Source organism: Fringilla coelebs (assembly GCF_963513975.1).
Source record: "Fringilla coelebs genome assembly, chromosome: 22".
NCBI classification, from domain to species: domain Eukaryota; kingdom Metazoa; phylum Chordata; class Aves; order Passeriformes; family Fringillidae; genus Fringilla; species Fringilla coelebs.
In genome coordinates, this window is record NC_140048.1 from 2,365,342 (window position 1) to 2,393,017 (window position 27,676).

General features: G+C 44.0%; 1 protein-coding gene across 1 annotated transcript; it reads left to right on the top strand.

Moving 5' to 3' along the window:
• Window positions 1-253: 253 nt before the first annotated feature.
• CDC42 (cell division cycle 42) lies at window positions 254-27,676 on the top strand. Its single transcript, XM_084220024.1, has 6 exons — window positions 254-332; window positions 12,837-12,978; window positions 17,251-17,323; window positions 20,188-20,297; window positions 20,393-20,590; window positions 26,271-27,676. Exons 2-6 carry the CDS (start codon window positions 12,874-12,876, stop codon window positions 26,358-26,360), a joined length of 576 nt encoding a protein of 191 aa, XP_084076150.1. The 5' UTR covers window positions 254-332; window positions 12,837-12,873; the 3' UTR covers window positions 26,361-27,676.

Below are 27,676 nucleotides of genomic sequence, written 5' to 3' on the forward strand. Positions count from 1 at the left end.
AACAAACTCAAACAAAACAAAAAGACAAAAATAAAAAACCAACAAAACCAACAACAACAAAAACAAAAAACCAAAACCAAAAAAAACCCCAAAAAAACCTAGAGGCAGTTTGGGTGCTGCCCAGGCGAGCCTCACATGGGGCAGGCCGTGCCCGCGCGCGCCCCCTGCCGGTCCGTGCAGCGCCCTGCGAGCAGCGGCGCGTGGCCGGCAGGGGGCGCTGTGGCTGGCACGCCCCTCGCCAGCACGCTGCGCGGTGACGTCAATCGGCTGCCCCTGAGCCTTCGCCGAGGAGACCCCGCAGTGAGCTGCCAACGCCCGGCGGAGCGTCCGAGGTGAGAGTGGGGGGGGCGGGGGGGGGGGGAGGGGGGCGGAGACGGGACCCCCGGGAGAGCACTGGGACCCCCGGGACGACCAACTGGTCCTGATCTCCGCGCAGCACCCACCAATGGACCTCTGGCGTTCACCTCGGTCCGAGCGCCCGCTGTGCGGGAACCGCCCTGCCGGGCCCGCTGTGCGAGGCCTCCCCGGCAGCCGTCTGCCGGGGGGAAGGGCGGTCTCCTCTCGCCGGGTCCTGGTGGCTGCTGGCGGGCGCTTGGCTTTGTGGGCCTGGTCTGTTGAGACGGTGGGCCTGGCCGCCCCTTCTCCTGCCTGCCCTTCCCTCTCTTCCGGGCGGCGGACGGACTGGACCCTCGGAGCAGCGCAGGAAGCGTTCCCGCGGCCATGGCGGGGCTCGCCCGTACTCCCTTGGCCCTGCCCGTCCCAGCCCCGCCCTGCCCGTCCCGTCTCCGGCCGCGGCCCTCCACTCTCGGTGCAGCCTGGCTACGCCCGGGGCTGTGGGAGAAGCCCCAAGGGGCTACGGGCTGGGCGAGGTGTGCCGTGCTACAGGAGCCCTGAACCGCTGCGGGGTGCGGGCATGGTGAGGGATTGAGCTCCTGCTATGTGCCTTCCACAGACAGCGCTCGGTCGGGAATTCGCAGACTCTTCTGGGCGTCTGCCTCACGAGCTCCAGTGCTGTGGGTTACCCAGAGCTGTCCCACAGCTCTCCTTACAGTGTGATGCCCCTGTCTGTAGCTGGGGCAGCAGCTAACACTGCTTCGAGGGTTTGTGTTGACATGTATTTTTCATTCTCCTTGGAAATCTTATAAAATGTATATACTGCAGCAACATCACGCTTGTCTGTGTTTTAAAGGTCTGTTTTAGTGATCTAGACTTCAGTTGTGTATCTGTAAGTAGATAGAACTTGCAGCTGGTGACAGCAGTAGGGGACAGTCCCAGGGCCAGGTAGCTGTAAACATAACAGCCAGCATTGGAAACCTGTGCTTAACAAAGAACATCGTCATGCTCAGGATTCCTGGTGTCCTGTCTGTGTGGATGCTGTGATCAGGGCAGCCAGAGATCCCATCTTGCCAGCAGCATGAGGAAGAAAAGCTCTGGCGAAGAGGCAGTGTCCCAAACACTTTTTTTTTTTTTTTTTGGGAAGGGGCATTTAAAACCTGGATCAAGCTCTTTGTATTGCCGATTGGGATAACTCAGTAAAGCATTACAGCTTCTCTTTCTCAGTAAGCAAATTATATTCGGCTGGTTGTGTGTGAGGAAGCTGTTGTAAACTTCCCTTCTGTTGTAAACTTCTGGCTTGTAAACTCTTGTTGTCAATATAAGGTTCTGAGGAAGATAGTATAGGCAAGTGTGTATTTGAGTCAGGTGTTAGACATGCATATAAGGTTTGAATGAGTATATTGCTGATTGCAAAAATGGTTTGGTGTTTAAATAGTTCTTTTAAGTCTTGGCAAGGAATAAAAATTGACTGTGGTGCAAGATAAAACATGTTTTCGCTTCAGTAACATATCCTAGGCAGAAATTTTAATCACTAGATTTGCATACTTTGAACTTGGTTATTCATGACCTGCAACTGATGCTCTGAATTCATTAAGTGCTCTGCTTTAGAATTGTTTGTTTGCCTAAAACTGATGGTCGGGCAGGGGAGTTCATGATGTTTTTACTGTTTAAATAGAAAAGCTCTGGAAGCTGTAGAGTGTGAAGTACCTAAAACTGAACTGTCGTTCTGCTAAAAACCGACAGTAAACAGAAATGGAGCCCCTGTGAAACTGCCCGGGATTTCTCTTGTGTGTTGTGGGCTTTCCTTGCTGTAAACCGTGTGTGAGGCTGATGAAAAGTGCAGCATGAAGCTGGCTACTGATCTTGATGTAAAGTTTCTTTTTGGTTAAAATGCAGCTGTAGTACTAAAATAATTTTCCATGTCTTATGAGCATATATAGCTGGACCTTACAATTAAAACCTTTTCAGCCACTCTCTTGTTACCATGGGGGGTTGGTGTAGCTGCGTTCCAGCTCTGCTGTTAGCTGCGGAAGACTTGGACAATAAACAAACCTACAGCTGAGGTTTATGTAAGATGTTGTAGGTGAGGTGTATGTAATCTGCTTGATGCCCATGTGAGTGCTTTCAGCTTTTGAAAGTTGTCTGTGGGCCTGTGTGTTTTATTCTGCTTATTCCTCTGCCTGCTCTTTGTGGTCAGCTGAGCTCTCCTGCTGTCCTTTGACTCCATCATGAATTTATGATATGAGTTTCTGGAGCAAGAGACAGTTAGGAGGAATTGTAGGGGGTGTAGTTATCCTTGTCCTTTAGGAAAAGATTCTTTGCTGAGGAAAGTATGACATCTTTTTCATTTCAGAACATGAAAGTTCTTTGAAATCAAATGGAAGTAAAATTGGTTTCTGGTGCTTCAGGTAGCAAGAAACCCTCTTTAACCACTTAGTCTTCTTCCTTGGCTCCTTTCACTCCCTTACATTAAATGTAGGTGAAAGTATCCTTGTTAATATATGACAAATACAGCAATTTATTGACCAGATAAGCTTTTACTTTAAATTTCTTTTAAAATTTTGCATATCTTTACATTTCTGCAGCCTGTCACCATTTAATTGTCTGGCTTCCTCCAGACCCTACACTTTACACTTTATTATGGTTGTACACTATACAAGCTAAGTGTATATCCATCAGGAAGGACTGCCATTAGGAGTGGTAGGTAAAGAAATACCTTTCTCCAGAGTTTCTGCAAGGGCTGAAGCCTAGCACAAAAGTTCTCTCTCCCTGAGGATGTCTGGCCGCTCCAATATAGTGGTCAGCTACCTCTTGCAGCCCATAGTGTTGTATGTCAATACTTGAGATGAGTGACAGGAATGGCATTAAGGCAGGTAATTCCCAGCTTCTTGTGGGGGATCCTTTAGGTTGCTTTTGAGTGGATGAACTGGGTTTGGTTGCCTGGCCCTGAGTGTGCAGAAAACTGCGAACAGTGAGAACAAGAAGCAGAGTTTATGTAATTAATCTTTGTAATCTCCCCTTGGAGTTTCAGAGAATGACTCTGACCTAAAGAGTTGTAAAACTTCAAAATATTAATTGGCCTGTTTTCAGTAGAGCAGCTGTTCTTTCCTTGAGAGTGTTGATTTTTCTTCCAAACAAGTGATATTTTATAAAGAGAAAACAAAAAATTTGTTCTGAAAAGCTTTTAAAAGCTATTATTCTGCTTTAAGCTCTTGTGCTGCCAGTTCACCCCATTACTTTAGAGTGTTGTGGCATAATTCCTACCAGGAGAGTGGGTCCATGCACCATTTTCTTGGCTCATGAAAGAATACAGAAGCTTTTTTAATAAAGTACATGGGGGCTTCTTTGGGTCCTTCATCTGGAAAGGCACGCCTAGTCTTCTGTAGGTATTTCCAGTTATGTTTTTGCCAAATTGTCCATGCCTGTGATGAGATTGTGTGGGATCCGCATGTGTTTCCAGCATAGACCAAACTCTGGCAGGTGAAGGTTTTCACCAAGCTGAGATGGTGTTAGAGCAAGCCTTAGGCTGCTGTGGATTGGGACCGGTAGAGATCCTGGGGGAGCTGCAGAGGATTGATGTGGCGTGTGTTGCTAGACTCACAGCAGTAGCTGAGACTGCCAGAATTGTCTTGCTTTGGAACAAGCTGGTTTGAATTGCTCAGCTCTTCTCAAGTTGAAGGATGCTGTGCTGTGTTTCTGGCCAATGATGAGTGTTCTGTTTGGGGAAATAATGACAAAAATGCTCCTGCAGCTTTGCATGCAAGTCAGGAAGGCCTCGGCCACTCCATGAGCTGGATGACTGTGCGCACCAAGCGGCTGGGGAACAGCTGAATGCTGAGGGGCTCTTGTGGGGTCTGGATCTGCCTGCATCAGTGTGTTTGAGCAGTTATCTTGAGTCCAGTGGTACTTCGGGGTTTAGTGCGTGTGAAGTGTTGCTGAGTCTCCCGTGTCCTGGAATGCTGTTAATTTTTCGTGAGCCTCTTGTGCATTTGGCAATGACTGAACAACTGCCAGTTGCCCAGCAGGCTCTTGGTCCTGAGGAGAGGGCTGCTGGGGCTCATCTTAGGCTGGGCGAAGTGGGGTAGTTCCAGCTGCTCTGGTTCCTTCTGTTGGTTAGGTGAATGAAGGGCAGCTTCCCTGCTGCTGTCATGGTGTTGGTGAGCCTTCCAGCTACTTTATTTTAACAGCAATCCAGGATAGCCCAGTATCTAGAAAAAGTTGCTTTCGCAGTGTTTTTTAACCAGGCTTTATCTTTGGAATCTTCAAACAGCATGTTGGTACACAGCCTGAGCTATTCTCCCTGAACACAACACGTCTTCATGAGAACTTTCTGTTTGTGTGGATAGATGACCTGCAGCTGTTCTGTTCCCTGAGCCTAACAGGGGTAAGCAGGATCTGCTGCAGTGTGCAAGACAGGGTGCTTCTCATGAAGGAAAACATGCCTCAAAATAGAGGATCTTCTCCCAATATCTTTTCTACCTCTGTTGAATGTAGCTGGCCAGGGGAAAGTGGGGAGAACCATCAGGGCCACGTGGGCCTTGGTTGGATGCTGTGTTCAAATAAGAGTGTAGGTCCATCTTGTATTTTTAAATATTATCAGTATGCAATTAAGTTAGTGAAAATAGGTTTTTTTAAGTGGTAGTAAAATATTGAACAGGATTTTGTTGTATGGTTGAGGAATACAGCCTCCTGTAGAGGGCGAAAGTGAAGAGTAATATGATAAGATTAAAATGCCTTTGGCAGAAAAGGACTTAATGTAACCCCACACACTTCCCAGTGCTTAATCTGGGGCAGGTTTTTCCAGTGGTGATGCTACTTTTGACAGTGTAACCTTAACCAGAGTGATAATGGGAAAGTTGTCGCTTTTTTCTGTGGAGTTTGTGTTCAGTTGAAGGTGGTTGGTTGGAGCCTTGAAGTGGGATAGTGGGCACTACCTGTGGCTAAGGAGGTGCAGGCACAGCTGCTCCGCAGTGTAACTGATATGGCAGCAGAGCCTGCTGAGTCACACTATCTAGCTAGTCAGCTTTCTTGTGTTGAATTTAGGGCTAAAATGGGATGGAGTGTTTTTTCTCTTCTTTTTTTTGAAGTTTCAAAACTTGGAATGTATGTTACAGTGCTGCTGGTAGTTTGAGCTCAGGCTATTCAAATTCCCCTGCCCAGCTGTCTTCACTTCCTGTTTTGTGTGTGTGTACCAGGAGGTTGTGAGGAGTCTTTAGGAAGATGTGCAAAGCAGCTCTCATATTACAGAATTGTAGAGAGAAAATTGCATTAAGTATAGAAAATATCAGTTGACCTCAAACAGTAGGGTCCCTTCCAACTCAGCATATTCTGTTCTATTCTGTGATAGCTCTATGATAGTTGCATTTTGAGAGGAGATCTCTTATTGCTTCTTTGGCAATTCATAGTAATTTGTCCAGAAATGGAACTTCAAACCTGCAGAGGTGCTGGGGTATACAGGCTCTAGTGAGTCCTTTAATCTGCAGATTCATGGATGCTCGAGGACCTCAGATACGTGCTTTATCTCCCAACAGGGCTTCCTGTGATGATAGCAAACGTGGTGGGTTTCAAGAACAACAGGAACCTGTGAGATAAATCAGGGCTGTCATGGTATTGATCCAGCTCTGTTGGTGATGGCTCTTCCCACTGCTTGTTTTTGTGTGCCTGCCCACAAATTTTTCATGCTGACATCCAACACCAGGTTGAGACTGTTGATGTGGGCAAGCATGTGGGATGGAGCCCAGCAGTATGCTCTGCTGCTGTCGGTCTCTTCAACTTCAGATAAAAACCCACTCACTGCAGATCCAGGTCTTTCCCTGAATTCTTGTGTTTATCTTGACAATGCTTCTAGTGCAACTGAACTTTTGTGCCTTTGTTTTATAATTAGACATGCTTATAAAGTAAATAGCAACACTGGTTTTTGGAGACAGAATTTGTACTCTGCAGGGAAAACTGGTGGTATTTAAAGGATTGTGTCTGATCTGTTAGTGACAGTTAAGCCCAAAACAATGCTTAAAGCAGGATAGCCTTTTCAAGATCCTGAACTGATGGAGTACAAGATTGTGTCTCAGGTCCGTCCCTTGTGCTTTTGCAGGCTTTAGCTTGGACTTCATGATTTGCCTTGTTCTAGAGGAGTGGAACTCCAATACCTTGCTGGTTTGTAATTCAACAGCCGCTTTAAGCCTCACCTAAGAAACTGAAGACCCAGGTGATAAGCTTGACTTGGAACCTCTGGGAGCACATGTGTTTGTGTATAGAGATTGTCTGCATCAGCCTAAGCTGTAGGCAGGATGGGCAGTTGAGCTTGGGCGCCAGGTAGTTTAGATCCTAATATATTTTTTTATGTGTCATTTACTACCTTACTAGCATGAATTGGCAGATGTGTTTAGTTCTGGGGTGAGATCTTCATGAAGATAATTCCTAGCAAGCTGGAAGGTGGACTTTGGGCTGGAGGATTTTCATTGTGTCTGTAGATGGTTGCTGTGCATGTGCAGAGGAGAATTCTGGCCATGGTGATACTACTCTTAAAACCAGTTTTGCTTTCTGTGCCAGTTCATCCTTCTGTAGTTAGCTCTTAATCAGAGAGTGGATTCTGTTTGTGTTTTACATCACAGGTTTGTGACTGTACCAAGAGGTCCAAGGTCTTCTCTCTGTGCTGTTGGCAGCTGAGCTCATGTGGTCCCTTCGTTAGTGGCCTGGGATCTCTGCAGAGAAACAGTGTGTTGTATGTGGTGACCTTTGTCATGTAGTGTTTGTAATGCAGGCATAGAGTGCCTCCTCAATGTAATGTTGGTAGGTATCTCTGGTGAGGCAAATCAGGTTGCTGGGATTGTAGCAGCCAAGTACCTCTCCTTGGTGCCCCTGTGACTGGAGAGATTTGTCACTTTGAAAAGCAAAAGTGTTTGTAGTAGGTATAGAAGAGGTGGCTGAGGGTAAGGACCTTGAAATGGATTAGATTAATTTGGGAAGAAATTATCAACTACAAAGGAGGACTTTATTTAGAACTGTGTGGTTTTATAGGATATGAAATGAAACTACCATGGCAGGGCAAAAGTAAGTTGCCTGAGATCATGAATAAAATCCTGTGAATATTGTTCCTGCCAGTGTGGACTCCTGAGTGCTTTGAGTTGGATGAATAAACTGTTAACAGTAAAATGACATTGGATGGGGAGAAAAAAAATCTTAGTTTTCAGAAATGGCTGCTTGTTTTCTTTGAATGAGGAGCAGGAGCCAAACTGGGTCTGTAAGCTGTGATGAACTGGTTAAGGTTCAACTCTTATGCTAATGGTGTATCCCAGAGAGCACCACAAATTGGTTCTTAGTTGGCAGTACCTTTCAGTGAGCTAAGGTAGCCAGTTGTAGTGATGAAATGGCAGCAGTTTCAGTCCTGCCTGGTAGAGGAAGTGGTGGTGCTGCTGAGGCAGGAAGCGAGTTCAGGACATGCAGACAGATCTGACAGCACAGTTTCCTTTAGCTGGGAGAATGTGCACATTTTAACCTGAAAACAAACTTCAGTAGCGTAGTTAGTTCAGTAGTGAAGTTAGAGAAATTTTAACAAGATTGACGGCTTGTGATTTCTTCTTCAGATTACACATGAAGCAAGAGTGAAGGTGAGACCGTGCGAATTCTTAACTCTGGGTTTAGTAGGGAACACTGACTGTGTACAAAACCCCACAAAATTTCACTTAATTCTCCAGTTAATAGTGCACATGGGTACTGGAACATATTTGAGCTACTCTTAAGTTACATAAAGTTTGTGAAAGCCAAGTGCCCCCATAGTACCACCATGTTTCATATGCTTGCCTTTAGGATGGGAAAGTCAGACTTGCACAGGAGGTGCAAGTGTGTTTGGGATGGTATGGCTAGTGCTTAGTCAGTGGGAACCTGCCATAGGTACTGTGGTACCATGGTTTCTTCAGCCTCTTGTGATCAGTCAGTGTCTTGGTGCTTGAATAGGCCTGTGTGACCAAAGTGCATCCCTCCTGAATTTCCTTTGCTCCAGGAAGGATTACCGAGCTCCAGAATGTCCCTCTGGAGACTTCCGATCCTTGTTTGTTGTATTACTCACGTGTCTGTTAACACTTCTGGAATTAATCCTAAATGCAGATCAGCTGTCTTCCATAAAAGTGTAATTGAGCTTTAAAGCAAAATTCTGTAAAATGGGCCTATGAATTTGACAGAGTTTACATGGCTGTGTAATCCAGAGTTTCCAGATGCCAGATCCCAGTTCTCTAGGACAGTGTTGAGTTCTCTGAAATCCTGCTGTTGTGGTCACATGCTGAGCGGATTAAAATCCAGCAAATACTGCAAGTATCATTAGTTAACATGTACTTTACTGAATTGCTGAAAGTTTTGATTACACTACAGAGAGGTTTGAGGGATCAAATCAGTGCAATGCTCTGTTTCTTTTTTTTTGTATTTTTTTATTTATGTTTTTAAGAAGTCTTCAGAGCTCCTTGAACAGAACTAAGTCATATTGACCTGCATTGCATTCCTAGTCTGTATGAGCTCTCCTGTCTGGGCTTGGCCAGATGGCACACAATTACATGGCTCAAAATCCACTTACTGTCCTCAGGCTGGAATGACTTCAGTGCTTTCCAGTCTCTTTTAATTCCTTCAGATATTTAAAACTGCTTGGAGTGCTCTCTCTGCTGGGTGTTGTACGTACAGACTCCCTTTTAGTAGGTGGTGGCTTCTGGGGGGCAACAAGCCCAAAGCCTCTGTAACTTCTTTGTGTCTATTTTCCTTGTCGTTGTACTCTGGGGATGAGTTATTCTGTGGTTAATCTCAAATTGGATTAAATTACTTTTGAACCACAAGTCAATGATGTATGTATCCTTAAAGCAATTCCTATGGAAGAGGAGGTCCCAGGATAGTGAATCTAAGCTCCTTATAAATGAGCTTGTTTTCGGCTGTGATCTGTGGACTTCTTACAAGTGCAAAACATTAGCTCATCCAGCTACTTTGCCACTGCTAAGACTTTGGAGGCCTGTGCCTAAATCTATTTAAAACTGACACATCTTATTTCAGTATTTAAGCATAAAGTTATACATGCATTTAAAAAATGTGTGGGGATCTCTTTACCTGTGGGATGTGCTCAAATTTTTGTTTCTTTTAATGTATAATTTTGAAGCATCTAATTGTGGTGGGGGCAACCAGAATTGAACAACTCATGTGAGAGCAGTGGTACTTGCTTGTTTCATAGAGAATTTCCTGTGATCCTGTTCAATTGTTTTCTTGGTAAATGCTGTTAGTTTTGTGTTTTAGAAAGGAGGAAAAAAAACAAAAAGAAAGCAGCTCTGCCTGGGCTTTTACAGACTCCTGTTGCGCCATTCAGATTCTACTTTAGGCTCCAGACAAGGCTTTGGGTTATTTGCTCTCTGTTTTGTTCCCATTGCCAGAAAACTGAAAGGATCAGGTCACCTGGTAGAAAATGGTAGTGTATGCCTCACCCCATGCAGTGGTGTGTGTGTTTGAGTCGTTGATCTGCACCACAGATCAACGGAGGGAATTGGAGGTGCAGGGAGAATGAATGAGCAGTGCTCCTGTAGATGCTCTTGATTTGCAGTGCTGGTGTTTCTTCAAGAGAGCTGTGTGGATAGGGCTTATAGCTCACTGCCAGAGTCGGAGCTGTGGTAGGCATAATATGAGATATGTGCAGCTGGTGCTGTGTCAGCCCCAGACTCTGACCTGAGCCCTTGCCAGAGAACAACAGCTTCTCTCCCAGTGTCACTGTGGGGACTTGCCTATGTGCAAGGACCGGGAAGAAGCAAAGGCTTGCAGCACACTCTGTGACCTGAGACACTTTCTAGTATTGTGGCTTGCTTGATGCTCTCTGGAGTAATGAGCTTTAAATGCTTTTTCTTTTTACAAAGTTGTATGTGAATTTTTTGGTAATATACAAAATCTGGGTTTATGGAGAGTCATGGATTGGTCTGTTGCAGTGAGCACAGGGAATGCTTCAGAGCCAGGATTTTATCTGTAGTGTACTTTCTGGGCTCTGGACAGGTGGTCTAAAGCAGATGTGTAACCCACAAATTACAGGTGGAAGAGGAAGGGAGGATTACAGCATGGAGGAGTTCTGGTCTGCCAGGGGGAGAGCTGCGTGGAAAGAATGCTTCTCTAAAGGTTTGACTCTAAGTGCTTTTACATGAGAGGGATGTTCCTCCACTTGTGCTAGCCCTAGGGTGAGCAAGGACAGCTGGAGCAGAGGTTCCAGGGACTGGCTGGGTAGTGTAACAAATTTGAGTGGAAATTGGAAGAACATATGAGAAGTGGCTGGGAAAACCCAGTCTAGAGATTTGTTTTGTACTTCATTTACTGACTCTGAGAGGAATTCTTTGAGGGAGCAGCTTACCTGCATTGAGCAGCGGCAGACCTGAATGCTTTGGGCTTTGCCAAACTGAAAGGTAGATGGTAGAATTGTATTGCCTATGTGAGCAGGGCATACTGCTGACTGTGTCTGGGATTAGCTGGAATGCACTTGGGTTCATTTGCTCTGCCTGTGTTTTGGCATATTTTCCGTTTGAAATCACCGTAATGAGTGGCTCATCCCTCTGCACCTTCTCTCTGAGCATGAAGACTTTCTTAATATGGGCCTGAGCTGTGCTGCTCCACTGCCCGCTTTCTGTCTGGTTGGCTTTTTTTTCTTCTGAAATGGGACTTTCTCTGGGATCAGTCAGTGCTGACAGCATGGCAAGGCAGAATTGTGGGAGCCCTTCACAACTGAGGCAATACTGAATAATAGTACTTGGATGTAAACAGTTGAACTGGCCTGAACACAGAAGATGTCTTTTGAAATGTAAGTAGTTGCTTTTTTCTTCTGAGTAAATATGTGTTTGTTTTACGGCCAAATTGCAGAGCTTTTTCTTGTATTAATGAAGGGCCTGTTGATACATCCGCACAGTACATCCTTCTGGATGTCTGCTGGGAATCTGAGATCTGCATTAATCAATAGATTCTGTTGATATTGAAATGGGGCACTGGTGGAAACACCTGATGCTTACACACATAATTTATTATCTCTGTGCTTGCTGAAAGAAAAATTATAGATGAAGATGGCAGTGTGATTGCCTGGTGTACCAGGTGCTCGCTGATGGCCTGCCCTGAGAATCTTTGCTGCCATTTCCTAAAACTGCTTGTGGTTTTGTCCAGGTCTTGTGGGCATGGTTGTAGCTAGTATTCCCCTCTAAGTACTGTTCTTAGGAACTTTTGAGGATGTTTATTATGAAGGTAGCTGTCTTTCTTGAAATCTTAGAGCAACCCTGTGGTATCTAAAGAAGAGCTGGGGGTGGTATGTTTCTTTTGACTCCCTAGCAACTTCCTTTCCTTGCAGGTATGATGGTGTGATATACAGTATCAAATCATATTGCTGACTGTGACTAAAGCCTCAAAAATCTGGATTTCCACTGTACTTTATTTACATTACTGTAAGAAGTGAAATCTCCAGAATGCATAGTTCAGGAGGGATTGATTCAGATTTTTTAATAGTTACCCTGACTTGCCGTTACCCTGACCTGAGAGCCATGGCAGCATCCTTGCTTGCTAAAGCTTCGCTGTTCCTGTGATGGCAAATTTGCTGCTTGCAACACCTCCTGCTCCCCCTCACGACTTTACAGAGATTTTGCAGCAAGTCTTTGTTGCCGTAAATAAAAGTTTTGGATGATACTACGCCGACAGTCAGTGAGAGCTTTGCCACTGATTTCCTGGGATCAGGATTTCACACATCTATGTGAAGGCATGACCAGAGGCTCGGTACACCTCTAATTAAAGTAATACACAAAAGAAAGACAGCTGTACAATACTGGAGATAGCCAGCAAGTGTTTGGAGGAGATATTGGTGTACTAAAGTTTTTGCTGAGACTGTGTTGGAGTAACTGGGTGCATTTGGATTTTGTGATGTCTCAAGAGTAATCTGGTCTCCTTGGGATCTGAATGGCCTCCTGAGCTCTCAGTGCTGTTAACACTTCACAGTGGGCATAAAGGTATGTGTTAACTAGCAACTTTAAGCAGAAAATTGTAAAATGATGCTTAGGTCTTAAAAAAGGCAGGGAGAGAAGAAAATAATCATGTTTATTTCTGTCTGTACATGTTAATTTCTGTTCCATAAACACTTCTGGTGTGTCTCACACTGAGCTGCTCTCCAGAGGGAACTCTCTGGAAGGCAGGTGTGTTCCTGAGCAGCTCTCAAGACCAGAGCTTATGCTTCCAGTTTCCAGTGTGTCTGAGGCTATATACTTCCATGCATAAAAATCGAGTCTGGAAAAGCCAAAAGATGTTTTTGCCTACCCCTAGGTAACTTGGCAAAAATTCTTCCACTTATGAATGTGAGCTGCTTTGTGTGTGTGGTGGAGGGAAAGGATCTATGAACTCATTTAGGAATGTCACGTTTTCATATCTCACATGTGCTATTAGTGGTTTGGGCTCCTGTCAAAGGTGATGTGCATGGCTATCTAGTGCATGTGGGAAACATCTAAATATATGTATCTTTTTTTTTCTTCTAGGTTCTCTTTGGAGTTGATATTCTAGTAGATTTCAGCAATGCAGACGATCAAGTGTGTAGTAGTGGGTGATGGTGCTGTTGGTAAAACCTGTCTCTTAATTTCTTATACAACAAATAAATTCCCATCGGAATATGTACCAACGGTAAGTGTGAGAATGGCTCAAATTGTTCTTTGGGTTTGGTGGGGTGGGGTGGCATGAGTTCCCTTTCGAATTAACCTTGATGGTATGCATGCCCTAATACATGTTCTTATGGCCTCTTGGAGACTGACTAATACAGCATGGAAAAGTGAGAATCAGTCTGATACCATGCTGCTGCCTTCCATGCACCTGGTAGTGCTAGTCAGTTGACCTGTATATGGTCAGTTCTTGCTACTTGACTGCTGTGCAGAATCTGCGTTTTCTTTGCGGATGGATTCTGTGAGTGAGATAAGCAGTGCGAATAACTGCAGATCAGTGGAGAGTAAGCAGTAGGAATGCCTGCTCTCCTTTGTGCTCTCACTTCCTGCTACATCTTTGTTTTTAGGGAAGGGAGTGTTTCATGTTGCTAGAATAGTCAGTGACTACAGTTAACATTTTCTGAGGCTCATTTTTCTCACTCATTTTTCTCACCCTCATTATGGAGGGTGATTGGTCAACTTCAGCTAAGTATGAGGAGTGTGTTGGAATGCAGTCACATTCTTTTGTACTTCCAAATGTATGCATAGTCCTTAACTACATTGAAGTAACCGTTTTGAATTTCACAGGCTCAGTTTTCTGAAATACTGAATCCCTTGATTTATCCAAAGTTCAAGTTGAGAGCAGTTTGACTGCCTGTGAGGCATGTGTACAGTCTTCCTGTTAGAAAAGTGCTTTTCTACTTAATATTGCATATGCAAGATCGGTGTACTGCCACTGAGGTGGGTCAATTTTTAGTGAGGTTGCTGCAAGAGACTGGCAGCTGGATGCTCTTTTTACTAATTTTCTCTGTTATGGACCAAAAAGGCCATCTTCTGTTAATATACAAGTTGAAGAGTTTATCTATGTATCCCAAACAAATTTGGACGAGGAAATGCGTTACAGAGAACATCTGCCCGTGAAAGGATTGGTAGTATTCTCTGTGTTACAAAGTAATTCAGAAGACCAGGTAGATCCTCTGAGATGGCAGGTAGCTCTGCCTGATAGCGCTTTCAGAATACGACTTTACAAAAATGTCTTCTCCTTGTGGGAAAGAAGTTGCATTAAACATCATCACATTTTTTTGAGATACTGGCTTTATAGGCTATCCAGAATTTTTCAACTTGCCAGATACGAGGTTTGTCCTGGGTAGGACAGAGTTTCACAAAATAGAAATGTTAATCTTTAGTTGTAGATCAGGAGCTGAATGTGAAAGGACTCCCAAACCTCATAATGTTCAGGGTAGGGGCAGTGGCCACTAGTGGATTGTGCTGTAGGTGCGGAGACCTGGGATCAGCCTCTCTCATGGGCTCTGTTATGGATTGGTAGAGAAGTGGCATTTGAAACTGTTTCGCCATTCTTAAGTTTTGAATGGTGTCAGATATCCTGATGTGATGCTTGTAGGGCAGCTACATTCTGTGCTGAACCTGTGAAAGGCTGCTTGTCCTATTTAAGGTGTTCTTTATAGTCAAGGCAAAATGAAATTGATCAGTGAGTTCAGTAGTGAGTGTTTCTATACTTATCCCTTAAAGGAAGTGATTAAGCTGAAAAACGTTATAATCTTAAAATGTATGTTTTGAAAGACTTCAAGTTGGTCTCCTGTCCTGCACACTGTAGCACTAGCTGTAAATCTCTGCTAGCAAGGAATGTGGAAAATGTGCCAAAAAGTTAGTTGCCAGTGAAGTGTGTTCAAGGTGTGCTAAGGCTTCTCTGTAGTGCCTTTTAAATCTGCCTCATGTTTCCAAAATGTTGTTTACCTCTGAACTTCATGGCTTGAGGAACTCACGGTTCTGGAAATATCAGAGGCCCTTTCCTAATTCTGTGAAGAGCCTAGAGGCATACTTCAGACTCTGGAAACTGGTACGTCACCTCTGATATTCCAGCTAATGCTTCTAGTAATAAATGGACAGAGAAATAGAACGGATACTTCTGTTCTTGTACAGTGGCCTGGCCACAGTACGGATGGAGAGCACATCATTCAGTCCGATTGATAGTTCTCTTCAGTTAGTGCTATGTTTTGCAATCCTTTCTCTTCATGCAGGATATTTCCCAGTGGAATATGGGTTTCGTGGTGGTACTGCACGTAGTTTGTTACCTGTATGCTTTTGATGTTGTTGCCATTCTCAAAAATCAAGGCAGTGAGGGGCACATCTTTGGAAAGGCACTGGCAATGTTTGGGTTGTGACTGCTCAAGTGTGAGTCCTGTCCCATGAGAGCTCATGCTGCAGTGGGCTGTCTGGCATTGGCAGGAACTGCTTTGGGCTCTGTTTTTTAGCCATTTTGGCACAAGTGAGGATGAAATTGTCTGTGAATTGTACTACTGCCTGGTTTCTGTGAAGGCCAGCCTCATAACCCTGGCCTTCCTTAGGGCTCTACCCCAAGCATTTCAATAGTAGCTGTACCTTAACACAAAAATTCAAATTAAAGCAATTCCATTTTGCAGATAGGGAGCTTTAAAAACAAAAAGATATGAGAAAGGAGACATGCTAGTTTGCCCTGAAAGGCCAGCTGCAGGTGGTAGCTGAACAAAAATGGGGGGATGTTGCTGGGAGATTGAGCTGCCGACCATCTTCTGACATGTGGAAGAGGAAATGCTCTGACCTTCATCACTCTGGTTCCTTGTTCTGTTCCTAGGAACAGAGGAGTCCTCATCCTGATAAGTCTTTTGGGGTCTTGAAGCAGTATAGTCATGGGACATTGAATGTGCCCTGTGAAAATACTTTCAATCATCCCTCAGTCTCAAGGTGTGATATGGAGTTAGACCCTTTCTTGTGTGTTCAGTAAGGCAAACCCAGTGCGGTGTGTGACGGATTGGGTTGCAGGTAGTGGGGACGAGTGGTGATGTCTCTTCCAGTGCTTTAAAATCTTGAATGTGCTAATTCCAAATAGTGTGAGAAGTGGATTTCTGCTTCTGGATGATGTTCTGGGGATATGCAGTGTGCAGTGGCCATAGTTGCTTTCTCAGTCATTGTAAGTTATGGAAAGCTGAAAAAATTAGGATAGTGTTAGGTCTGTCTTTAACCTGAGCAGTCAGGTGGGAAGGAGACATCTGAACTCTGGGGAGTACAGCTTTGAAGTGCAGTCTCATTGCTCTTGCTTCAATTTTTGTTGTTTTTTCTTTTTCCAAGGATCTAAGCTCTTACTATATTAACAACAGATGCATGTGACTACTTGTTTTCCACATCCCTCCCTGCTCACTTCCATGAAAAGCCTTTGAGGTGGCTGCTGACATCTTTCCTGTTGGGATTTACTTCAGCTGTGAGAACTGCTCAGGCTGCAGTTCTGTGAGGAAGCAGAATTTCCTCGTCATTCTTTGAGATCCTGACTGGCCCCAAGTGACCGTGCAGCAACTTGCAGGGCCAGGTGGTGGGTTTGGGGTTTTTTTTTGCAGTGGAGAGGATCTTTTGCCATAGGTAGTTTCTGCAGTACTGTCGTGGTTCTGAGGATAATATCATTATTGAAATGAAGGATGCTGACTTCAGACAGTGCTCTCCTGAATGGGTGGGTGTAGGAGTTGAGCTTTTGGGTAGGCCCTTGTGCTCAGTTTTACTGTAAACCACTTAGTGGGTGGAACACTAGGTAGTGCTGGTTTTAATCTGTGCAATGTCCTGGAAGGCAGTACTATTGTACCAGGTGCTGTTGCAGAGGCAATAGAACTTGGTATCTGGAGCCAGGCTCTCCTTTTAGATTGGATTTGACACAGCCTGATATTTTACCAGATACTGCTTCCTTCAAAGATGGAGGATAAATCTCTCTTGAAAGGATGGACTCTATTATAGAGTTCCCTAGATACTCAGAAATATGGACTTCAGAGGATTTAGGTACTGTGAGATGCAGCCCCATCACTGTGTGCCCTTGAATGGCAGGGCTGACTCTACCTGTTCTGTCCTTGTGAGGATGTGTTTACTGTGTCTAAGACTAAGGTTGAAGTTTGGAATTTCTGTGGCAGCATGGGAAGCCTCCTTGCAGTAACAGGCAAACACTGTTGCAGGTGTTTTGCTCAGTGGTTTTTACTATGTGGTGTTCAGTGGTGTACCTTATATGCCTTTGCTTGACTATGTCATGGAAACAGCTGGAGTATCACTATTACATGTGGAATTGTTCTGTTAATGGTATTAGTGGTTATAGCACTGTAAGCCTGATGGTTCTGTTTTCCTGTGGAGGTGTCCCTTATTCAAATCAGATGTACTCTGGCAAAGTGGGTAGGATGATGGTTTGAGAGTCATGTCTCCTTGAAACATGTGTCTCTTTTCTTGCCAGGTTTTTGATAACTATGCTGTAACAGTGATGATTGGAGGAGAGCCTTACACCCTCGGCCTCTTTGATACTGCAGGTGAGAAACCAAGTGCTTGTGTCATTGTACTTTACCAAGATTTACCTGAGGTGATGTTGAACATGAAGACATACAGTTGGGGTTTTTCTGGTTGAGATTTTCTTTTAATAGAAGGGGGAAATCTCTCTTGATTCTGTCAAGACAGAATGACTAATATTAGAACCTCTTAAATGTGTTGTATGTCTCTGCATCCTTAATGTGGATGTAGTCAGGGTGTGGATTTCATAATCCCTCTCACTGCTTCCTTTTAAAAATTAAAAATCTGTTGGCCTCTTGTTTAAGCTGCATTTCAGTTTTAGGCTGGAGAAATGTGCACGATGAAACAGCTAAACATTGCTTTGCATGTGTGAAAAGAAATGATACAAACTGGTTCAGCTGCTGGATACTCAGTGCCTACCTCCTAATAATACTGAAGTGATGTGGCAGTAACTGGTATTGTAAACTCTTCTTCAAAAGAGCCCTTCTGGAGAGCTTAGTTCATAAGCTTTCATCTAGAATTGTCTGATATAATTTAATCTGTTTCCAGCTGTGTTCTTACATGCATCATTAGTGTCTAATTTGGTTAATGAAACAGTGTTAGGTTTCCAGTTAAACCCTATAGCTGTTACAGAAACTTTCCTTTTTGGCCATCCGGTCACACTTCACCACCTGAGCTGGGGCTGAAGCCTGTTCATAGTGGCAACTCCAGTGACCCAGTGGGGCCTCGCTTGATTCTCAGTGTGTACACACTCCACAGTCAGACAAGGTCTCCTTACTGCCTCAGCCCCAGGTTTCCCATAGATGTCTCAGGCATCGAGAACCTTAAAATTTAATTGTGGTGCAAAACCAGAATAACAGCTTGAGCTAGTGCCTCTGGGAAGAGACCCTGAACAAAGCAAACCGTGGGCTTTTATATCCCTCACAGCATGTGTTTGAAAGTCTGGGAGCTTCCAGCTGAGTCCTTGGCTCCTGCTGTATCTCTGAATGTGCATCAGCTGACTGTGCCACAGGTCCCTGGGCCCTTCGTGGTGCAGAGGGTCAGTGCCAGCTCCTCTGGAGCTACCAGACACCCAGAGCTCAACCTGCAGCTGGCACTGCATCTGTACCTTGAGCTGTCTGTACTGAATGTATTCTTCAGCATGGCTTCACTTAGCTCTCCATCTTCTCCTCCCAAATATGATTTGTGTTCCCATTATTGTAAGCTCCCTAGTTCATGGATGAGGAGTTAGGTGGAAAAGAGACTCCTTCCTGACACGTTGTATGGTCTGCTGTAGGAATCTTGGTGGTCCTACAGCAGTTCGAGCATTGCATGGTCCCTGGGTGGGGAGTTGTGTTGGTCCTTCTCTGCCTGTTTTCTGGCTGAGGGCTCAGACCTCTGAGAGGTGTTGTGTGTGTAGTTACACACATTTTCTGTTATCAACATGAGCAGTGATCCAGCTAGTAATTTTGAGAATGACTTTAATGCATGTTGGTGACTGTGCACTTGTGAATGTAAAGGCTTTCTTTCCAGAGCTGGACTGTTGAGGGGAAAGTATGTGTTCTTAATGGTTGCCTTCTTTTTCTAAATAACAGCTAGCATAGATGACAAAATTTAGCGATGTATGAAGCCTCTATTGCTAGTTCTCAGATTAAAACCCAAGGCTTTGTTTTGAGCTTGTACTTCGAAGACGGACTTTTGGAGTGGTCTGTTAATTGCAACACGATATTTTAGAGTAGATGCTAGGAAGAAATTCTTCCCTGTGAGGATGGTGAGGCCATGGCACATGTTGCCCAGAGAAGCTGTGGCTGCCCTTGGATCCCTGGAAGTGTCCAAGGCCAGGTTGACCGAGGCTTGGAGCAATCTGATCCTAGTGGAAGGTGTCCCTGCCCATTGCAGGTAGTTGGAATAAGATGAGCTCCAAGATTCTTTCCACCTCAGACCATACTGAGACTATGATTCTGGTCAGTGCTCACTCGTCTCTGTTCAGCCAAGCACAGTAGACAGGATGGAATGTCTAGATTTCCATTTTCAAACTGTAGGTCTTCCCCATTGAAGTGTCCTAGCTGTTGTGTCGGCTCCTTCAAGATCTTGTAGGTCTTTGTCCTGTATGATGAGTGAGACAGCATTAGTTAGAATCTGAGACATCTTAAACAAGTGTTTTGGATTTTGTTGCCAGTAAGGGCAGCAGCTTCGGTGCCAAATTGGGTTTCTAAAGGCAGTGCTGCTGAATTGGGCAGGAGGAGGTTTAAGAATGAAATTGAACAGTCAGGCTGGTGGATCAGTGCTAATGGTGCCTTGCAGAGACTGCGCGCCCATAGCGACTCAAAAGGAGGAGGCTGGCTTCTTCCAAAGCACATTCCATGCTGGGACTTCGGTGAGGTTTTAGGGGAATACTGCTGGGTGGCCTGGTCACAGTCATGTGTACCAGCAACATTCTCCTCCTCATGCCTGGAGACACTTCACTGAGTGCTCACAGTGTAAATCAGAACAAAACTATTTTTTTCTCCCTTCCTGAGAGGAGGGGTTTTTTTGCAGGGTAGTGAAATTTGATGGCATAATACTTGTAATGAGTGGTCATCTATAACTGGATCGACGTTCCGCAACTTTCCTTCATAACTGAAGAGAGTGTTATGCAGTCTGAGGGTGTTTGATCTCAAAATGTATTGGAGGCTTCCCAGCTTTCCTGTGACTTTCAGCAGCTCACTGTTATGTAGCAACTGAATGAATTCTGGATTTGAAACATAGATTTTTCAAATGTTTGAGTTCACTATGTGCTTGGCTCTTTGTTTAAGAGTTAGGATTAATCACAGCCATGTTATTGTGATGAAATGTGCATTCTGACTCCCTGTAAAGGGCAGGATTTTGTTGTCTGGGTCTAATACAATGTTAATTTCCTCCTCTCTAGGTCAGGAAGACTATGATAGATTACGACCCCTCAGCTATCCACAGACAGATGTATTTCTGGTCTGTTTCTCCGTGGTCTCTCCTTCTTCATTTGAAAATGTGAAAGAAAAGGTTGGTTGAATTCTGCATGAAAACGGAGCTGCTGAAGTGTGTCAGGAGTTATCTTAGGTGGTTAGTAACAAATGCTGTGTCTCTTCTGTCTTTAGTGGGTACCTGAAATTACTCACCACTGTCCAAAGACTCCTTTTCTGCTTGTTGGGACCCAGATTGATTTAAGAGATGATCCCTCAACAATTGAGAAACTTGCCAAGAACAAGCAGAAGCCCATAACTCCAGAGACTGCTGAAAAGCTGGCCCGGGACCTGAAGGCTGTAAAATACGTGGAATGCTCTGCACTTACGCAGGTAAGGGTTGGTCTTTGACCATTTTTGCTTACTTTTATTCCATACTTTTTTTCAGTTCCAGGGAAAAGTAACTCAGTGTGGATGTGAAAGGGTGTAAGCTCTGTTTCTGCTATTTACAGTGTAGCTTTCTCTTTGTCGTGTTGTTCTAAGGCACAGAGAGTTGGCAGTGGTACAAAGAAAATCAGCCTGTGTGGTTTAGGCCTAGTGTGGGTGATGGAGGAGGGTGTACTTACTGTGTTTGCTTCTGTGCTGGAGAAAAATAACTGTTGATAACTTAGAAGGTACATTATGGACAATAATTGGGTTGGAACACAGAGTGCACGTCACTGCTGAAACAAGCAGGCAAAAGGAAAAAATGCTTCTCATTAAAGTTAATGCTGGTACTTTGAAGACTGGAAACCTTCATAGTTGAGAGCTGCCTTCTCTTCCTGTGCAGCTGGTGGTGAACTGTTTCCTGTGTCCTTCCTCCAGATAGAAGTTCTGTTAAAACAGAAAGTAACAGTTAAATAGTTCTTAAGACAGTTCTTACATCATGTTTATAACTTGTGAATGTGAGTCAAAAGCCAACTACAGTAGCTGATTTGAGAGCAAGAAACTCAATTATCTTTTCCCTTTCAGTTAGGAATACTAGAGTGGGAGCCATTTTCTAGCTAGCTGACCTGTTGCCTTGACTTTGGATGCTCTGGGAACTTCATCCTAGGTTCTTACTCTTGCAGAATTGACTATAACACTCTGAACAGCTTCCTTAATGCTGGTCTGTAAAGAATTTGTTCATCTCTGATGTGCATGGAACCAGGGGTGCACAGTATCAAGCCCCTCACTCTTTCCAGTTATGTTGTTCAGTCATCTCCTTGAGCACAAAGCTATTACCAAACTTCGCAAATCCTGAAGTTCTACTTATCTTGCCCCTTTTTCCCAGATTGCATGTTTACTCTTCCATTTAAAATTCTCAGACTTTTTTTGTAACAAAGATTTGCCTGGGTATCTCCTGTGAAGGAAGTGGCTTTGCTGGAGTTGTGCAGGACACTGGCACTGGAGGTTGTGTGGTGAGGCATGCTGCTGTTCATCCTGGGAATCTCTGATCAAAAGGTTCTCTTCGCCGTGCTTCCTAACTGACCACAGGCAAGCTGAGGGCTGTTTATGCTTGAGCTGTAGTTTTTTCTTGGATCTGTTCAGCCCCAAAATACTGTTTTAGATGGTGTCTGGCACAGCCTGAATGCTGCTGCTTACTAGGTTGTAGAACCTGCTAGTTGGGTAAATACCTGCCAGGGCCTTTGTCCTGTATTGCTCTCTGAGACCCTTTCCTCTGTAGCTTTTGACTTGCTTTCGACTTGAGCTTGTGTCTGCTCAAATTGCATGGAATCATTTAGAATTACTAGAGCAAGAGTTGATATGACAAAAAATGTTGGTGTTTATCCATTCTTTCTATTTCCCGATAGACTAATCTGGATCTGTTGCAGTGAACAACTTTATGCACTTGGAAGCTCAGCCTGAATTTTCTTCCAGAGCGTTAGTGCTTCTATACCAAGTGATGATTTTAGCAGTCAGGAGTGACCTGGGAGGAGGATTCAGAAGCCTTCTCACCTGGATAACTAGTTGGTTTGCATCTGCTCCATTTTTCTCCCTTCATTTGTTGTTGACTTACCAAACACTTTTTCCCTGGGTCTGTCATCAGTAGCTGGTGAACAGCAGTGTAACTGATCTGCAAAGGGTTGTGTGGAGCTCCTGCTGTGATCTCACTGGCAGCTTGCTGAACACAGAAGGCAGCTGCTTCCCTGGCCTGGAGCGTTATTTTCCTACCTGCAAGGCGATGCTTATAGTAGTTGATTTTAGCTGAAGTGAGGCTCAACTGGGTATTCAGTCTCTCTTTGCCTTGGATACTGTCTGTGCAGTTCACTTCAGCAGTGCAGGGTGGTTTTTTCCTTCACAACTAATTTACAAATTACTTTGACACCGCAGTAGCGAATACTCATAGACTCATGGAGCTGGCATTACTTGTTTCTGTACTGTGTGAGTCATGAGAGGCTGAGTTTTTGAGTTTTTTCTGTAAAGACAGAGTATCTTCTTCCCAAGTTTGGATAACTGCTGTATTGGAGAGCCAGTTCTATCCCCCTTTCCTCAGATTGTGGAATCCCTTTTTGTGATGAAGGCATTTTCAGTGTCTGTCTCCAGCCTTGCTTTATAAAATTGCCCAGTGCTACTGTGACAAGTAGGTGAGGCTTTGCTGTTAGGAAAGGGTGACTGACAGATTGCAACTACGGTGATTTGTTACTTCTATTACTCCTGGGCACAAGTGTCTGCACTTTCTGTAGCCCGATCCTAGTACCTCACACCAGAGAGAATGCTGTATTTGGTTTCTTTTTCCTCCTGATGGTGGGTTGCCAGTTTTTACACAGATATATAAAGTGCTTTAAGCTGTCCATAAACAGAGGAAGCCTGATCTCAGCCTGTTTCCAGTGTAACACAAAAGTCATTATTTTAACAGGCCTGTGTGCCTGTGGTATTGAACACAATTTCTTCCCTTCATGTTGGTACTCTTGGTCATCCAGGCTTTTAACCCTGGTCCATTTTCACAACAGTTTTGTCTCAGTCCTTTTTTTTATCCTCTTCCCTTTTTTGCTAGGTCCTTCAAAACAAATCCCAAATTCTGCACTGCTGAACAAATTTCTTGCAGGCGATACAAAAATAAGAGGAATCCCTGAATGGGAGAATTTAAGTAAAATTGTCTTCTTGACTCTTGCCTTGTCTGGGTTCTTAATCTGTTTAACCGTACATAATTGATTTTATGCTACAGCCTTATTCTCACAGAGAAATTAAATCTAATTACTATTTAGACTTCAGAGGCATTATTTATTGGAAGTCTTTAGCTCTTTTGTGAGCCTGAGTTGCAACTCACTTAAAGAAAAAGAAAAATTGCCGGGGAGGATGTACAGAATGTACACTGTAGTTTTCTTAAACTATTGTTCTTTCAAGTATAATCTTGCATATTATGTGATGGCCTTAAATGCTTCCAGATGGCACTGCCTTAGAGGTCTCCCATGTATGTGCTTCAGTAAAATAAGATTAAAGACCTTCTAAAAGGGATATATCCAGTGTAACCTGTAAGGGAGAAACCAGTTACATTTGAATGATCTGAAAAGAAATTAATTTTTGCACAGATTGCAGTTGTTTACAGGATGTAATTGAAGCTTTTCTGTTTGCTTTCAGCTGTCAAAAAGCAGTTCTCCTGAATTTTTGAAGGGTGCACTCATGACAGTAGATTTAGGCGAGTCCAGTTAGCCTAAACTGAGCCAGGTTTCACTTCTGGTGTGGTGTGTAACTTGGCAGACTTGGGTGGGAGTGGTAATGCCTTGCACTGTTCCTGTTGTGCTTATAGCAAATGCAGCGCATACTCCGTGCTCCAGTGTAACCCCTGCAGAGTCCTGCAGCTCTGTTACTGCTTTTCTGGTGTTGGATCCCAATTGTTGCACTCATAAAGCTGTTCCTGTCTTTCTGTGGTTACACTTGCTTTGGCAACTAAACTGAATAACTGAAATGCACCATTTCCATGCTGGCTCCCAGTGTCAGAGTAGCACTGGTAAGGTATTGCATCACTTCTAAAGACTGGGAGTTAGTGACTGCCAGTGATGATGGCTTACCAGGGTGGTCCTGCTTCCATCCCAGAATGTGTGCTCCCAGCCATTTGGAGACCTTCAGTTATTCAGGGGCTGAATTCACAAAGCAGAGGAGTTGTTTGGAGCCTTTGCTCTGGACCTGGGGTGTTGGGAGCAATATTCTGTGCATCCAAGGTGTTCACTTATCCACAGTGGGTGATGACAAAAGGTTTAACTGACCTTTTGGGTCCCCCTGCTGGGGCAAGCTGCTCTGTGCTTGATTTATTCCCCTGTAAACTCAGAGTAGTACAGCAGTGGAGCGGAAACCGTCACCATTTGTGTGGCCCCCTCCCCCATGTTCTTGCTGTGTTTGTGCCTCTGTCCTCTGAGTGTTGATTTTGTCCGACTTGGCCTGTCACATGTTCTATCTCTGTCATTGACTTCTGGGTTATCTAAATGAGATGTTCTCCTGGGATCTACTTTGTTTTTTTGCAAAGTAAATCTGTTTACTGCCTCTGTGAATTCAGCCTGCTCCTGAATGCTCTTTGTATCTGCTTGTTTTTCTCTAATCCTCTAACCTGGCTGCTGTTTTTTCTCCTCCCCTCTGTCTTGTAGAGAGGTCTGAAGAATGTGTTTGATGAGGCTATCCTAGCTGCCCTCGAGCCTCCGGAAACTCAGCCCAAAAGGAAGTGCTGTATATTCTAAACTTTCTTCTTCCCCTCTTGCTGCTGCTTCCTCTGTCCCACTACTGTAGAAACCCGGTTAAAAATGAATCAAACCACCTTGATTGAAAGCTGTTGTGCCTGCTTGCCATCTTAGAGCAACCTCTGTATTAGCTCTTGGACTGAAAACAGTACTTGAGATCTTTAGTAAAACATTGTGACTGGAACATGAACTGGACTCGCTTAACTCCCTGCTGCTTGGGTTGCCAGGTGTGGCTAGCTTTATAATTCAGGCTGTTGGGGGAAATGATTTGGTTACATTGTTATTTAAAGAACGACCAAAAAATGAGAGATGATGTTTGATCTTCCTGAATCCAACTGGAAGAAACAATGGGTGTGTTTTCCATTTCTACTTGTGATTCTTAACTGTATTTGCATGACAAAAGTACCTGAACTGGTGATCTGCAAATGATGATGTAAAGTGAAGGGTTTTCTGGTTCTCCTGTGTGCAGTGCGATGTTTGCTGTTGCTTTGGCTATCTGTGCTTTAGTGGAGTATCTGTCAGTCCTTGGGGGGAAGGAAATATCGATGTACTTGCTACTGCTTTATGAACTGTTAAAATTTTTGCTTTCACTAACATGGTAGAGCTCTTCATTTCAATAATAGATCCTTAAAGCCTGTTACTGTAAGATGTAAAGCTGCTGCTTACTATCGTGCTTCTGATTTTTATTGTTTTAAGGAAAAAACATCGATTGTAGCTTGTCTTTAAATTTTGAAATTAAAAATTGCAGTTGTTTGTATAAATGACTGATGAAACTTTATTGAAGTTGCATTTCCTGGCTCCAGTTTAATCCTTACCAGAATGTATGGTACCCCTCTGTACTCCTCCCAGCTTGACTTCTCTGTTACCGTGGCAGCTTTCTGGGCTCTGCCTAGCTGCTTCTAACCCTGGGATGTTTAGGGCTGGATGCCTGACCAGAGCATGTACTGGACAAGGTTATAATTGCATACTTACCTTGTCTCTCCTCCACTGACACACGGGGGTGTGTTGTCACAGGTGTGTTCCAGGTTAAGTTCTTCCATCTGAATGCAGCACTTTCTACTTTGTTATTAGCAGGTGAAATATGAGTAGCCAGTTACTCATAAAAGTTGCCTTAAGGAAATTACTTTGGTGCATGTGTTTTGCCACTTGTGAAGCACACTGGTCTGCTCTCTGAGGATTAGTTTTCTTGTTCTGAAAATGAGATGATCTGCTCAGAAGCTGCTGAGAGCACTGGTATGGAGCTTCGCTGGGCAGGCAGGCTTTAGGGATGGAAATCTCCATGTGTCCTTAGAGGGGTGTGGCTGCCACTTGGCTTTCTGGGGTTTTGTTTGTGTGAAAAATCAAAAATGAAACTGCCCCTTTCTCTCTTTGCCCCTTTTCAGAAAGGCCTAAAGAATGTATTTGACGAAGCGATATTGGCTGCCCTGGAGCCCCCGGAGCCGAAGAAGACTCGCAGGTGTGTGCTGCTATGAACGTCCCTCCACAGCCCCTTCTGCAAAGCTGGTGTTTGATGTCATACTAAAAGCAATGTTAAAATCAAACTAAAGATACAAATTTTAAAATTTGTTTTTGCAATAATGACAAATGCCCTGCACTCCCATCTCCCCCACACGATCCCTGTGTGAGATGAGAATGTTAGTGTTTATTCCCCAGTGCCCCCTCAATTCACTTAAACTAGTTAATTTTGAGTAATTATGTATTATCAGAAGACACTGATCATTACTAGTTTTTTTTTTAATTTTGTTTATTGTTTCTAATTTTTTTTGTTTAACATCAAGGCATGCTCAATGACTTTTTCTATAACAGACTAATTTTAGGCTGTTTAACTGAAGTCTTGCCCCTTACGCTGGTGTGGCAAGACTTGGTTCTGGTTTCTAGACCTTGTAGGGCTGTTCTGCAGCCAGCCAGCAGCCCGGGTATGAGCAGACTTTAGTCATGAAAGCAAAATGTCCCAAGCTGGTGCTCCTCTAAGAAGAATTGTAGAAAATACATCTTCTCTGAAGTTGCCTTGTATCTTTTTGCCCTGGCTTTTTAACTGTGCAGGTAATAAATTTATACCCCATCCTATAAGTTACGAAGCCTTAGGAACAGGAGAATGATTTTCTCTGGATGCACCATCAGACTTGAGACTAACTTGCCGGTCTCTTCCTTAATCTTTGCCATCATATTCTTTTGGCTTGTGCTGAAGAAATAACTGCGCCTTTGGAAGCACGCCTAGCTGGGTCAGTTGGCTTTTAATGAATCTACCTTCTGCCAATCCTTAATTATTAGAGAAGTGCTTACAATGACCAGCACATACATGGCTGCTTGGACACCCTGAAGGGACCTGGGATGTGTTACAATGGGTTTTGGAGCTGGCTCTGATGGTGCATCTCTTGCTGGATGGCTTGGCATCCTTCAGGGAGAGGTGGAAAGATAGACCTGTGTCAGTTGAAAAGAAGTGCAGGGAGGGGCTTCTGGTGTTTGGTGTGACACCATATTGGGACCAGTTGAGGGAACCCCTTTTTCTGCATTTTGCTCATGAGTAACCTTGAACCTGTAAGAGGGGCTTCAGCCCCTGAGGATCATGTGCAGTGTCTCTCCATAGACCATCTGCAGTATCATAAGGATTTTACCAAAAATATATTCTGGTTTGCAAATTCAAATAATTTTAATACTTAGGGAATCTTCTCCATCTTCCACAATTTCAATTTCTTGTAGACTCATTAGTGTTGAACCAATGCTTTTTCATGTCTAAGTTCTTTGTATATGCATTCTTTTCAGATGTATTAAAGTATCTTCACAAGCC